This window comes from Mastigoproctus giganteus, chromosome 2 (genome assembly GCF_048544385.1).
Source record: "Mastigoproctus giganteus isolate SK-2022 chromosome 2, ASM4854438v1, whole genome shotgun sequence".
Lineage (NCBI taxonomy): Eukaryota > Metazoa > Arthropoda > Arachnida > Uropygi > Thelyphonidae > Mastigoproctus > Mastigoproctus giganteus.
This window is the reverse complement of record NC_143576.1, coordinates 215,768,869-215,785,179: the sequence shown is the minus strand read 5'-3', so window position 1 is coordinate 215,785,179 and position 16,311 is coordinate 215,768,869. Positions and strand designations below refer to the sequence as shown.

The window sequence follows — 16,311 nt, the reverse complement described above, 5'->3', positions numbered from 1 at the left end:
TGAAAACCATCCTTCACATGTATTTCCTGAAAATTATAATCCACAAAAGTTCAAGTTTAACATCAACCACAGCATGCTGGAGCTGGCTCACACCAGCCAATTACTAAATTTTCAAGAATTTTGTGAACTGGTTGTTAGACCGACAATGGCTATAAACTGTAGAATGGCATGCACTTCAATCCACAATGGCTAGAGTCATTTGGGCGATAAACTTATATATGGTGACACAGAAAATCCAGCTGGGGCACACTTATTTCGGCACCCTTTGTGCTTCCTTTCCCCTGCCCTACAAGGCAGCCTGTGTAGGGATTATCTTCCACTAGCAATTTTATAGGAATATTATTTCCAACAAACATCTGCTTAATTTTGCCAGGGCTGATTCTTCCTAAGGTAATGACACTCCCATGCTTGACGTCTGTCAAATATTTCACGTTTTTAGTTTAATGAACATAATTTGTACGAGGGTGAGAAATAGTTTATATCAGATATATACATATCGGATTTGGTGATGATAAATTTATCGGGAAAAGAGTTAGCGGATTGGGATGCAACTCCATTTGTCAAATCGTGGTTGAATCACAACCATAGACTGGCTACAGATTCAAAAGCTCAGAAAAAAATCAATGAAAACATTTTGTGAAAAATCATTTGGCTATGTGGAAATTACAATAAAAAAATTATTTTTTTTTTAATTGTTTTTTTTATAAAAATATTTTTTTTTATAAAAAAAAATAATATTTTTTTTTTTTTAAAATTACAATAAAAATTACAATACAAAAAAAAAAATGTATTAAAATTCTATTATTGTTTGAAATTTTTGTATTCCAAATTGTTATAAACCAGTAAAATTTAAAATAAATATATACACACATATTCTTGGTCTTGTTCTTTTTTTTAGTGAGCCGGTTGCTAAAAATTTCCCAGCACACCACCGAACATCAAAAAGTATCTTCTCAGACTTGCACTCATGCACTGTACCAAATACTATACATTTTAATACTTTTAGTGCAGGGGGTTTACAAAAAGAGGGAATTTAAAATAAAATTATGGAAGAATTAAGCAAATTATTTGGTGGAAGGGAGATGGACAGGTGATGTAGGAAGTCCCCTTCCCTTTTGGCTGTGCTATATAAACTTGCTTCCTTGCATTATTTGCCATAATTTTTTTTTTAAATTAACCACTTACTCCTTGATACTGTTTATAGCTAACTGCAAATTGTATAGAACTTCTTTTAAGAATTTCTATTTATGACAAGAAGAAAATAAGGAACTCATAACTAAGACTTATAGTAAAATATTGCAAGCATACTTCTATAATTTATGTGAATGAATCTCACAATTTAATATTATTAAAGTTGCATGGATCATGTATTTGGCTTCCTTGGAATTTTTTGCAGATACATCACACTTTTTTTTTTTTTTTTTTTTATTTGCCTTGGTCTTTAAATTTCTATAGACCAGTGGCGTCCCATACAGGGGTCATATTTAAAGTTAGATTTGTTTCATGAGCTGCACTGAGTGATTCGAAAAAAATTAGTGTGTTACATTTTTCATATTTTGTTACATGTAAAAGGAAGTTTCTATTTTCATGTTACCGTTTCAGGCTATGTATTAAAAATGCAAATTCAAGAAGTATATTTTTGCAGTCAACATACTTATTTTTGAACCAAGTTTTTGCTTGAAGATCAATAATTTCAAGTTTGTTTGTTGAAACAAACTAATGTCTTGTATCATCGTTCATTTCTCCAGACAAATTTCTACCACAACTTTTAACAAATTCACCATCACTGAACCGTTCACTTTCAAAAAAGCTATTGGATGTGCAACTTGATAACTAGCACTTACAAAAGATATATTTTTTGGCTGATAGTTTTCAGCATGTTTAGTTGTTTTCTTAATTCGTTTTGTAACTTTATATTGATTTATGCATGAAATCATAGTGTCGTTTTAAATTACACTCGATTCTGGTTAATTGGGACAGATCACTTTGGCCCAATTAAGCGAAATTTTAATGAGCTGAAAAGCACATTCTAAACGGAGGCAAAAAAGGTATGAATAAAATAAAGGGAATGTGGTATTTAAAGAAAGCATACTGTATTTAAGTTATATTGGTGCAAACAAAATGTACGTATGTACATATAATGTACATATGTAAAATGAAGATACAGTACAGAATAATGTCTGTGTCAAGCAAAGGTTACACATTACTTAAGGGTTCTTACTTTGAAAAAAATTATGAAGTGTACCCTGACGTGTTCTCTTTATGGACTGCAATTGAACAAAGTCGGTGCAGGTATCTAATGCTGATAAGGGACTGCCTTCATTGCCTTCCTGCATGAAACCAGGTGGGAAGGAGCAACAGTGTGTAGCACACGCTTCTTGATTAGACCGGGGTTCGAACCCGTCACCATACCAAATACGAAGGATGCAGAAAGGTCAGAGAATGACTACCGCATATTCCCAGAGCAATATGGCCTTAGTTGCTAATGCTTCTAAAAACCAAACAACAAACCCTGCATGAAATAACATCTCAATTCAGTGATACATTTCCTGGCATCCTTGTTAGCCACTCGCTTAGGTATATCATCGTGATCATTTTCTTGGTCTTTTGGTGTCTCTGAGTGTTTTGCCGGAATTTGTTCAATAATCGTTTCCTCAAAATCTTCATCGTGGCATTGAAGGTTATCGTCAATCGTTAAAAATTCTTCACAATTTTGGACCTGTTGCAGTTCCAAAGCCATTTCATTTTCTGTACAGCTTATCAATTATCAATTAGAATCACAATTAGTCGTGAAACCACATTTAGCAAAACAATTCCGAATTGTTTTGCTGCTTATTCCTCGCCAGCTATCGGCGAGGAGCTGTGAAATGTTGAAATTGAAACTTTTGCACTAATCTCTATTGATTTCGAAGATGATGTCAGCAGATTTTCCTCAATTGCTTCAAGGATGTGATTAACCAGCTTTCCGCGATAATAGGTCTTCAATTTTTTTATAATTCCCGCGTCCATAGGCTGTATCAGGGATGTGGTGTTAGGGGGTAAAAATTCCAGTTCCATATTTTTTAAACCAGCTACATTATGTGTGCAGTGCAGTTGTCCAATGTGAACAGAATTTTTCTGGACTTCCATTGCAGTTCCGCATTCCAGTTCATTAGCCATTGCATAAAAATGTGGTCATCCACGCCTTCTTATTGGAATAATACGAAACTGGCAAACTTCCTATTGTAAGCCCCTTGAAACAAGGAGGTTTGGCACTTTTACCAATAACCAAAAGTTTGAGTTTATCATTTCCTGACATGTTTGAGCAGCACAACACTGTTACACAATCCATTGCTTTCTTTGAACCAGACAGTGTTATGTATTGATAGCTGAGGGAACCATCCAGCGTAGCACGATAATACAGACCTGTTTCATTGGCGTTGTAAATGTCATCCCCACTAAATTTTTTAAGCAACTCTGGCAGTTTTTCAGATTTCCATTGCTCAGCACTCGTAGCATCAGCACTGTCCTTCTCGCCATGTGCTTTTTTGTAACTAATATCATGTCTATACTTCCATCGAGACAACCAACCATCAGTTGCGTTGAAATTTACGTGACCTAGCTTTTTGGCCAACTCTTCTGACTTGGTTTTTAGCATAGGGCCGCTTACACACATTCCTCGTTTAGATACAGTGGAAAACCATTGATTCAAAGCATCTTCGACGTCTGGATCTTTGCCTTCCCTCTTTCGCTTATGAGATGTTTTCTTTAAATCCATGTGCAATGTCCACTCTTCTCTAAGTTTTTCTTGTTGCTGTAGCAGTTGTGAAATTGTAGATTTTGGCACCTTTATCTCCGCTAGCTGACGATGACTGATGTTAGGAGGTTGACTTGATCTTGTCAAGAATAGCGATTTTTTTCTGAAAGCGACAAATCTTTACATGGCATCTTGACAGGGGTCTTAAATGTACTGAAAAAAGGGGGAGGGGGAACCAAAATCAGTGCACAGTGTTTTTGATTACCATGACACAGAACAAACGTAAAACAACCACTGTACAGCACGACTTCGCAATAACTGATTCGGCTGCTGCCCGCATGATCTTTGTTACGAACCATCTAAATATAGTTTATTGTTCAATCAAGACCTTCATTGCCCCAATTAAGTGGCGAGTTGGCCATAATAAGCAGAACAAATCCAGGCTAAATATTTGTTTTGTTTCTGTTCTTCATAATTTGCCCCAAATAAGCGGCTGCCCCGATTAACCGGAATGCACTGTATATTCTTTAAAAGCTGAAACAGTCTCCTTAAATAATACTGCTTTTTCATCGTACTCAATGAAGAAATAGCTTTCGGTCCGCCTTTGATTAAAAACACAAATCAACATTCCTCTTTCAGAACGTTTTTAAAGATGCTTTTTTAATTCAATACAAATTAATAATAATTCAATAGAATAAATGAGTTATATCAAAATAGTAGAATTTCAAAATATGAAAAGAATGATATGTACATAACTGTATTTAACGTACATATGAATGCACTGGACTACATGTACACGTCTGATACAGTCGAGCTCGACACTTACACACCTGTACATGCAGTGGCATGACTCCCTAAAATGCTGTTTTAGTTCAATTTCCGTGCGGATCATATAAAATATTCTTGCAAAAAAAATGCATTGCAGAAACCAATCAGTATTTAATACACTTCAGGTGTCTAGTAGATAGAGTAAAAAAATATGTGGAGGTCCTAAAGTCTTGAAACTTTATTAGACAGTTGGACAGACAACTTGAGTAGTCGTGACCCGCTAATTTAAAACCTGTGGGGGCTTTTCATTAATACCATCTTCAAAAGAGGGTGAATACATGTCAAGGCTGTCTTTTATAGCCCAGGCACATTCCATTGCCGTATTTCAAAAGCGTGGTGTGTGGGGGGGGGGATTTCAGTATTCAAAAGGCAGTGAAGTAGGGTAGAGGGAAAATTTTCCTGCCTCACCATATTACACTTATAGTTTGGGAATTTGGAAATTGTATGTTTTTTTGGGAAAAAAAAAAGAGGGAAAGAAAGGATTTCACTCGGAAATCTGGGTGAATCCCAATTAGCGGGTCTCGACTATTAGAGTTTACTAGATGGGCCAAATCACAATTATTGAATAAAAATCCGATTATGTTTGATGAAAATAATGATAAATGAAAATTATTGCACTTTTCTCTCAATTTTTCCCTGATTCTCTTTTATGCCATAGATCAGTGATTCCCAAAGTGGGCGCTACCACCCTCTTTGGGGTGCTAGAAAACTCAACGCGGTGCTGAAAGGCAAGGGGATGGGTCTGATGCCATGAGACTAATTTTTCCACGTCTGCCTCAATATTAGTAAGCAGCATCAATTGGTGCACGTCCCGGTGGATGTGCTCCATTTAATTGAAGGCTAGCCTCAGGAAAGGTTACATTTATAGTATTCTGCACTGGACTTGGTAGAACATGCATGATCGCTCGTTGCATCACGCTAACATCGCACGTGTTTAGTCCTGTTTAATCGTCCCAAAGAATGAAGCACTGGACTCGACAGAACCTGTGCGAGCACGTGTTTAGGTCTGTTTAGTCTGCTCGATTCATATGGTTGGACGCGTGTTTTCTCGCCATGTTACATTGAATGCGAGAAGTGTTATTTCGATACCTTCTACACAAAGTCGTATGCTTCAAAAGCTGATTTTACAGTAGAGCTGTGTGAAGTTTAATAGTAATCTTTTTGTTTCAAAATAAATTTATGTTGATTCAGTTGTGATAAAATTAGTTAAATAAGTTAATAGAATTCTTTAAATCAGAAAAATCAAAAATATTTGAACTTCAAACAGCTCTACTGTAAAATCAACTTTTCAGACCTATAACTTTATGTGTAGGAGGTATTGATTTGTATTCTTTGCCCTTTTGAGCAGCCTTGCATCCCCTTGCCTTTCAGCACCACTTTGATTTTTATTAATAAATCAAGTACTTTTAGATACTGTTGTATAATTATATTTTTGTTTATAAAATAAATGCTTAAATTTTAAATAGTTTTTTTATTAAAATTTAATTCTCAATGTATCATTTTTGATTGATTTTATGGGGGCACGTGCGCTGATGAAATATATGCTCTAAAAGGGGGCGGTAATCCAAAAAAGTTTGGGAAACCCTGCCATAGATAGAGTAGGGTTTAAAATTGATTATCTGAAAGACTCTTCGTCCAATATATTTTTCCAACTGAAAAATGGCAACTGCAGTTTAAATACGAAAAATGCAAGGTCTTGCAACTGGGTGGCAGTAATCCTAGTGTAATATACCACTTGTGTGCCACTAAACTTAAGACTAGATAATAAACAAAAGGACATGAAAGTAACTATATAGTCTGTTATGAAGTTATCTGAACAGTGCAGATAGGCTGCTGGGGCAGCTAACAGGATTCTGTCAATGATATACAGAAACTTTGCAAGTAGAGGTAATTATTACATTATTTAACCCTCCTATTGTGTTCAGGTCAATATGACCCGGTCGCCTTCTTTTAATGCCCATAAATCCTATATTTATTTAAATATTTTGTTGCCACTCTATGACTTTTACTAATTTACCCTAATGATGGTGTACCTAGATTGACAAAAAAATTTTACAGTTAGTTTTTTTATAAATGTAATTGTTACACTTATTGTGCTCAGTTCAATATGACCCGACGATCAGTTTTATTAAAATTTAAGGAACGAGAAGCGAATTATTATCATAAATGTTTGTATTTTATTGGTTTTGTTTTATTTTCATAGAAATAACTTACATTACCCCGTTTCTTGAACAAGTTTCAACATGTGCGTTATGTGCGCACGGTGAACGACAAGTTGATGCCTGTTGACGCTGGTGAGGGCTTGTTGGTGCCTTCTCGCATATATCTGCCAGTATGGACTTGTGTGTCGGTTTCTTGGTAAACATCAAGCTTGGTGCTACTCTAAGGGACAACAGTAGGAAGAAAGTGTTGAAGATGTGTACTAAGAGATTGTTGACAGACAGTGAAATTGAGAATCTTTTGTATGCTTCTGATAGTAATGATAGTATTTCTGAAGTACAGCACCATTTGTCTGAAGCAGAGGTGCATAGTGAATTGGAACCTACAATTTCAGACGAAGCTGTTGTGGCTAATTACATAACTTCAAAAAATGGCAACAGTGTGGAACTGCAACACACCTAATCAACAAGGAAGATTTTTGTCAGAAAATATTATTACATTGAATCCTGGACCTTTTAGAGGCTGTTACCCATTTAGGCAGTATATAGCCAACAAACCAGCCAAATACAGAATCAAGATTTGGATTTTATGCGATTCTGTAAACGCTTATGCATATAACATGCAAGTATACCTCGGAAAAAAAAGGTGAACCTCCAGAAAAAGGCCAAGGTAAAAGAGTTGTGATAGACCTTACTTATGGTCTAAAATGGCAAAACGTAACGTGTGATAATTTTTTTACATCTTACAAACTGGGGCAGATACTATTGAAAAGAAATATTACCATGCTTGGCACTATTCAAAAAAAAAAACAAGCCTGAACTGAAAACCGAATTGGTCTGCAACAGGATGGAAGTCCTTTCTTCAAAGTTCTACTTCTGCAATAACACAACGGTAGTTTCTTATATTCCAAAACGGAATAAAAATGTGACACTCGTGAGCACCTTCCACTACGATTCCGGTGTGTGTGATAAAGATCATAAAAAGCCATTTATGATTTTAGATTACAATAAAACCAAAGGTGCTGTAGATACTCTAGACAAGTTGGTTATAACATACACATGCAGACAACAAACTAAAAGATGGCCAATGTCTGTCTTTTATAATATCATGGATGCTTCTGCTTATAATGCCTATGTTCTGTGGTGCAAAGTAAATCCAACCTGGAATGCTGGCAAACCTACAAAACGCTGACTATTTCTTGAAAAACTGGGTAATTCCTTGATTGCTCCCTTACTGCAAGAAAGAAAACACCTTCCTCGAATATTCCTGCTGCTGAAATAGTTCGAAGGGCATGACCATTAACCAGCACTGCCAGAGCAAGGGAACAGCCGACCACAAATAAGCGTAAAAGATGCGATTTTTGTACCTCTTCAAAGGACAAAACCAATATACTATGTTGTAATTGCTCAAAATATGTATGTAAAGCTCATGTGTATTACTACTGCCAAGACTGTAAAAAACTAAATGTACGATATAACTACTATGTTTTTCAGATGTACGTTACAACTGTTTATCCATTACTGCCGTTCATAAACAAACTTTTGGGCAATAAATGCTACATATATTCTTATTTATTTTATTATTTAGTAAACACATTACTGCCATATTAATTTAACACCAATAAAACGACACCCATAGATGCTCAAGTCATATTGACCTGAACAAAATAAGTGTAACCAAAATGCGAACAAAATAGGAGGGATAAGGCAATGGTTAGGCTGCACCCTGAATGCAGACTTTTGAGATCCCCATTTTAGGAAAGAGGTAAACCTGTTGAAAAACATACAGAGACAATTGATGAAATTAGTCAGGGGCATAAATGGAACAGCAGACCACACACGTTGGAAACCAAGAATATGCAAGGTGACCTCATCAAGGTATTCAATGCCTTTAAATGGTTGAACAAATTAAATGGCAAGGGAATTTTTATGAGTAATCACACGACATACACAAGGGGACAAATTTAAATTAAGATTAGACCGGATGACTGAAAATTTACTTCTAGTCAATGGAATCAACTCCTATTATGTTTGTGGAGGCTAGAAGTTTATTTAATTTAAGGAGGAACTGGATAATTACTTGAAAGAAATAAGTAAATAAGGCAAGTGACAGTAACCAGTTACTTCGTTTTAATTTTTTAATTTAATGTTGATTTATTTTATTTTTCTAGCTGATGCTAAATGAGCTTGCTTCCTTTTATTATTTTGCCTAATAAATAGTGATACCAACTGATATAAATTGTTTTAAATCAGTTGGTATAGTAAATGAAAAAAATGACTGGTTGGTGGGGGGGGGGGATTTTAAATACAACTGTTACACTGAATAACACATCCAAGGGCTTTAATAACATGAATGTTACTTCTGGAAGACAAATGTTTGGTATGCAGAGACTGAAATTTTGATCCACTCTGCTTGTAAGACTGTGGCTAGTTCTCTTCTTGAACTAGATTATCTTATTCTGGTTCTCAACTACAAATGGCAAGTTCACCACTGTTGTACTGACCATGTCAAAAATGTTCTATTTCTGCTCTCTGACAAGGAACAACATCATCATACTGATAAAAAGTATAGCTTCTCTCCAAAGAAATGCAGGACAGAGTTTTGGCTTATTGGCAGTGGCAAAACCATAGTAAGCGATTCTGCTGGTTGTTTCCAACACTTATTCCGGTTCTGTCAGCTCTGTCTCTCAAGTCAGCTCAATAAAGATTGCTTATGACTCCTTTCACTGTTCATTTTAACTGCTAACATGCTCTTGGGACCAGTGGCGTAGGTGCCAAGGGCGCTGGTATCAGAGGGGCGGTATCAAGCTATTTTGACACCCGAGGCTAGCTGACGAAATGGTGCCCCTAGATGTCGTATCAGGATGAGAGCAGAGGGCGGGGTGAAAATTAATTTTTGCCAAACGTCGTGTTTTCAGAGGGCAATTCAAGCCTGCACACATCCTTAAATCTGAGTACATATTGCATAACAGCATACATATGTCCAGAACGCAACTTTTAAGGGACCAATCAGGTGACCGCTTCATCGGTACATGCTCGAATGCACAGCAGTTCGCAATTCAAGTACTGTGTACATTCTCAGATACTGAATAAGTTTGAGGTTATAAATAATGTGTATATACTGTTTTTGTCTTGCTATATAAACAGATGATTGTGAATATTGTGATTTTTAATTTAGGTGATACAGAAGTCTATGGTAGATATATGCTGGTCTGTAATCAAGTCAAAAAGGAGATTACATGAAATCTTTGGCAAAAGATCAAAAAGAGTAACTTGTGTAAACTCTAGAAGGAAGGGGATGAATCAGATTGGTCCACTTCATGATGATGATTCAATTGTTGCTGATCCTGCTTAGGTAGCTAACAAACAATCAGTATTTTGCATCTACATTTATACATGAGGAGTTATTCTGGAAGGGGAATGCCAGAGGTGTATTAAACCCTGGAAATGAGCTAAATGATTTTGTAATAACTGAGAGCAAAATGGAGCAGAAATCGTTGAAGATAAACATAAGAAAGGCACTTGGGATGGATGGGATCCCATGGACTGGGGATGTGCAAATGTGACCCCAATTCACAAAGGAGGATCAAAGGGTGACAAGTAATTACAGACCTGTTAGTTTAACTTCTGTTCCAGGGAAATTAATGGAAGCACTGCAGGATCATCTAGACAAGACTTCAGTTATAATTCAGACACAGCATGGGTTTGTTAAGGGGAAGTCTTGTCTGACCAATTTGATCGGATGCAAAAAATTATTTCGATATCATATACTTGGATCTTAGGAAAGCTTTTGATACTGTTGCATATGGAAGACTACTGTACAAATTGGAGCAGTGTGGCATTAAGGTTTGGTTTGGTTTGGATTTTATTGGCACATTAGCAACTACATTAAGGGCACTGCCACACTACCAATCCCAAGCACAGAGAAGGGCAACAAGATTGCCCTTCTCTGTGCTTGGGATCATTCGAAATGGTGGCTCACCTGGCTTGGAACAAATGGTCAAGTTATTTACTGTCTCCTACTAGTATTTCATGATCTCAACAGTTGATTTTTAGTGTTTTTTCTGCTATTTTGCAAATGGGCATGCCTTCTATGTAACAGCCTATTATCACACCTCTTGTGAAGGGATCTAGGTCGTTTACCAAACCCATTCTGTCCCATCTACCTCTTATTAAGTATACATGCCTTTATAACTCACTTTTAATTGGTACTGCCAGTTAAAATTGATTGCATTTAGTTAGAAATATGGTATCCTACCCCAAGGATAGAAAAATGTTAGTAGGGTTCATACAACATTATATTAGTATTCATACACAACTGCGACATGACTTGACTCAAACTTTAGTAACGCATCAAATGTAGGGATGTCAGAGACATGGTGTCACTCAGACATAAGTGATGCTAAATTTAAATATGGGAAGTACAATGTATATAGGAAGGGTTTGGTTTGGTTTTCGGTTTTTTTAGGAGCATTAGCAACTAAGGCCATATTGCTCTGGAATATGCCGTGGTCATTCTCTGACCTTTCCGCATCCTCCGTATTTGGTGGTGACGGGCTCGAACCCCGGTCTAATCAAGAAGCGTGTGCTACGCACTGCTGCTCCTTCCCACCTGGCTACGGAGACGCCATATATAGGAAGGGCAGACGGGGAATGGTTATGCTCTTAGTTAAGAAGCATATTAAATCTAATGCAGTATGTCCATTCAACATGTGTGGACAGTGCAATATTGAGTTAGTTTGGTGTGACATCAGCACTGGGAAAATGAAAATGAGTAGGAGTGTGCTATAGGCCTGATGACTGTGATGAGTGTGCCAAACACTACACAGAGAAATAGAGTGGAACAGTAAATCAGAATGTCTTATAATGAGGGATTTTAGTTTCCAGATATTGACTGGAAATTGTAAGTGGGTCACTCGCACACTGGCAAGACTTTTGTGGATTTATTGGATGACTGTTTTTACAGCAGCATGTTGGAGAGGCAACAAGAGGAAGCAGTACTCTTTTTTTTTATGTGGATATCAGCAGAGATTCTTCATGCCTTAAAGATCTACAGGTAAAAGACCCACTGATCACAGTAATGATGTGGAAAAAGTAATGCCTGCCGATGGTACAAGGCTTTTACTTTTGTAAGGGTGACTAAGTGGTTTCAGACAGTTTTTAAATTTCATGCAGTGGGACCAACTGCTGATGTTACCAACAGCAAATTCCAAATTGGAATAAACTAGTCTGCAAACAAGTCACAAAGGAGGTTAGACATGCTAAGGCAGATAATGAGAAGCCTCCGGCATGGAACAGCAGCTTCTTTGTTTATATTAACAGTGAAGGAAGGGATTGAATCACATTGTGCCACTTGATGTCAATGATTTAACTGTTGATGATTGCTCAGATTGCTGACAAACTCAATGTTCTCCCCAGGACCTATCGAATGGATGCACTACTCAGTGAATTTAACTGACCGCCTGGCTAAAATTTAAGCGATTCTTGCAGTACTGTAAGGTACTGATCTCAATCAATATTAACTCGAATATACATTGCAATTGAGATCAATGCAACAGGAGCGGATGCCAATTCCAGTACGTATGCATTACTAGACCTCCCACTATTCAACCATCGCACTGATGTCATGCAGCCATTGCATAGTTCGATGTTGCGAATCCAGATTACCAAGAATATTGTCATGTGCTTCATGCTGAGCTATCAATCAGATGCCAGTCTGTTGACGGCATCAATAATAATAACAGGAGCAAAAACATAATATATATTGCAATAAAATAAAACAAAATAAGAACCCATAATGAGTAAGAAGTTAAATAATCAGAAAACATTTAAATATTTAGATTTAAACATTTTTCATTATTATTTTTTTACATAGAATTCTAATAAAAAAAATTTTTAAATTTGTTATTAAAACATTCTACTTTTTAAATAAAAAGTACCTTATTTGTTAAATTTAGTGTGTTTTGGAATTTCCATTTTTCAGTTAAAAAATATAACACTAGCCAATATTAAATTTTTCAATGTTTGTTGCACAAATTATCATTAATTAAAAATTAAATCATGCAATTAATTTTTGCTCTGGATTGCTAAGTCACAATTATAAATAACAGCAAATTTTATAATATTGCAAAGTATTACACTTTCCCACCCAGCTACTTCATAAATGCCACCCAGCTGGCAAAATTTTCTGGGAAGAACACTGCAAACTGAATAGGTATTTAAATCAACATACTTACGGGAGGAGGGAAATGCATAGGTTGTCTATTCCTCTTCTCTTATTATTATTATTTTATTTATTTATTTTTTTTTTTTGGCTGGTACAACATAAGCCATAGGCTTCCTTGCACCATGTGGCCATTTCTAATATTAATACTAACATTAAATTATATGAGAAATTCTTTAGGAAAGGAATGCCAGATGTTTATCAAACTCCAACAGGAGCTAAATGATTTTGTGACATTTAAAATGAGAGTGGAAGAGAAATTGTTGAAGCTAAACAAAAAAATGCAAATAGGATAAATGGGATCTATCCAATTATAATAAGGGAGGCAGCAAAGGAGGTAAGCAAACACTAGCTATAATTAAGAAATTGTCCTTGGAATCAGGGAAGGACCCTATGGACTGGAGATGTGAGAATGTATCCCCAATTCACAAAGGGGGAGTAAAAGGTGGCAGAGTAATTAATGACCTATCAGCTTAATGCCTGTTGTAGAGAAAATAATGGAGTCGCTGGTTAAAGAAGCAGATGATACAAAGGTTGGCAGGGTGATTAATGAGAGTAATAAAGGTAAGGTAATACAAAAAAGTCTAAAAAAAATTAGGCCAATGGGCTGAGAAAATGCAGTTAAAATTTAACATTGAGAAGTGCAAGCACTGCATATGGGTAGCAGTAATCTCAGATTAACATACCAACTGTGTGGTACTACATTCAGTGTAGTGGAAAATGAAAAAGACCTGGTGGTAATTGTGTAGTTATATATAAAATTCTCTGAACAGTGCAAACAGACTGCCAGGACAGCTCACGGGGTTTTGTCAATAATATACAGGAACTTTTCTAGCAAGGGAAAGAAAAAAAAAAAAAAGGTAAACTGCAGCCATTATCAACCCACTGCAGGATGGAAGCCTCCTCAACACTTCATGTTGAGGGAAATGGACCATAATCTGCCATGCTGGTCCAGCAGGTTAGCAGATTGACCGTATTTAGCAGTCAGGGGCTTGAACCCCGGTCTACTCAAGGAGCGTGTGCTACTGCACTCCCATTCCTGACCACCCAGCTACGGAGGCCTTTCAAGGGAAAGGAGGTGATTAACCCTTTGTAAAAGGCCATCTTGGGTACTGTATACAAGTTTAGAGGCCTCATTTTAGGAAGGATGTAGACCTGCTGGAATGAGTGCAGAGCAAGGCAACAAGATTTATCAAAGGAACAAAAGGATGCTCTTACCAAGAAAGGCTTCAGTTCTGTAAATTGCAGCTTCTGGAGACAGCACCGGCAAGGAGATGTGACCAAGGTGTTTAAGGCTTAGAATGGATTGAGTAAACTCATGTCGATGGCATTCTTCTCTTCTGAGACTACACTGAGCACAAATTCAAATTGAGGAAGGATGGTTGCAGGATAGATGGACAGAAGTTTGCCTTCAGCCAGTGGGTGGTTGATTGTTGGAACTAACTTCCATCTGTGGTTGTGGAAGTGGGTAGTTTGAATACATTCAAGGAAAAACTATACAAATTCTAGGTGGGAATGGATGGATGCGGTGGGTATATATATATATATATATATATATATTTTTTTTTTTGGCTGATGCTCTATAAGCTTGCTTTCTGGCATTGTTTGCCACTATTTAATGGACCACCTTTAAGGCTTTAAAAATTTTGAGTGGACCCCCAAGTTTCACAAAAATTTGTTTTTATTCTTTCAGTACTAGTAGTGCCAAATCATGCAAGAAAGCTATCTTATACAGTATCAGCCAAAAAGAAAAACTCTTCCCATATCACCTGTCAATTCACTCTAACAGTTTGTCTAGTTCTTCCTTGAAGTTCATATAGTTATAAGAAATTAAAGGGCTATTGACAAAACGTAATGAAAAATCTACAGACACGAAGTTTAGATTTTCATTACTATTAGTAAATATCTAAACTTCGCATTCATATATCTTTTAAAAAAATAATAATAAAATAATATTCACTTAATATTGTTTTACCTGTTCCGTTACCAATAATAAAATAGTAAAATCTCACACACTCATCCACATGCAACATCAGTTTCACGCTTCTAGGATGATTTTTTTTTTTGCCAAAAATTCTTCAATGTTACCAGGAAGTATTTATTAAATATTAAATTTAATAGATAATAAAATTGCAATATATACATCGTACATTATATTTTGTAATTTTTGCTCTACGAAGCTTTGCATACAGTTATCCGAAAAGATTAGCTTCAAATTTGAAATGAAATTTATGCTTACCTTATAAGTTAACTTTAGCTGCTCAGATGAAAAATATCTTGGAGGATCAAAAATTGCATATTCCGCATCTTCTGCCATAAGACCATGAAAAGTATTCTCTCGACAGAAGGCAATGACCTCCTGATGATGATCGTCCATAGTGCAAACAACAGCGACATTAAGGTGACGAAGAGCCATTCTGAGGCATGTGCGCAAACAAACAGGAGGTATCCACCAAACTTTGGGTGGTGGTGTAGCCTTAGTTTCAACATGTTTCAGAACTTGGCTCATTTTCTTTCTATCCGATTGCTGCTGTTTGATCCATTCATTCATACGCTGGGATTCCAGTCCGCCATTAAAGAAAACAGCCAGTTCAATGTTGTTATTTTGGATGGTCTGAATCAGTACGGACAAAAACTGAACCATACGATTCCACTGTCCTCCACACACCCAATCTGAATAGTAACCACCATAGAGTCTATCTAAGCAACATTCACCATCAACTACGAGGCACAAACGACTATTGCAATAATACTGTTGTCTAAAATTTACCCTGCCTAAATCACGACGAACAGATACACTACGGGCAATTTTGAGCAGGTCCACCGGCACACAAGCACCAGGACAATTTGCCTCAATAAAGTTTTGTAAAGTCTGTATGGCCATTTTATTTTAACACACGACGTTTATAACAAAGTTAAAAACATAAAAATGCTAAAATTTAAGGACAATACGCATTTTTAGCACAAAAAATAACAAAAACTCGCCTTCGTAACATTCTTACCATGTGCATGATTAGTTAACATGGCGATTAGCGCATGCGTCATGGGATACTCCCACAAGATTACGATCGGCAACTCGAGCACAGAGAGGAACAAAAAATAGTCAAATAAAAAATATAAATAACACATTTAACCAATTAACTTTAAACAACAAAAAATGTGTGTTCGGCTTCACCGAATTTAGCGTTCGCGTTTTTTGATGTTTTTCTTTTGTTTATTGCAGTACCCTATTAACCAAATTAAAATCCATCGTGTTGTAAAATATAACTTTTTTTTTTTTTTTTTGGAATATCCCTAAACTAGAAAAAAAAAAATTGTACCAGACTTGGCCGTTCTGACGGAGACAGTGTCACGTATCTGTATCA

The 16,311-nt window shown here is 36.3% G+C and overlaps 1 protein-coding gene across 1 annotated transcript in view; it reads right to left on the bottom strand.

The window, feature by feature from the left end:
* The window catches only part of LOC150090084 (constitutive coactivator of PPAR-gamma-like protein 2), a 138,636-nt gene extending 122,673 nt beyond the window's left edge, over positions 1 to 15,963 (bottom strand). Inside the window, exon 1 of the mRNA XM_090390169.1 lies at positions 15,186 to 15,963. Within this exon, the coding sequence (XP_090246295.1) occupies positions 15,186 to 15,830 (645 nt within the window). The 5' untranslated portion in view covers positions 15,831 to 15,963. The remainder of the gene's footprint in view (positions 1 to 15,185) is intronic.
* Positions 15,964 to 16,311: the final 348 nt, after the last annotated feature.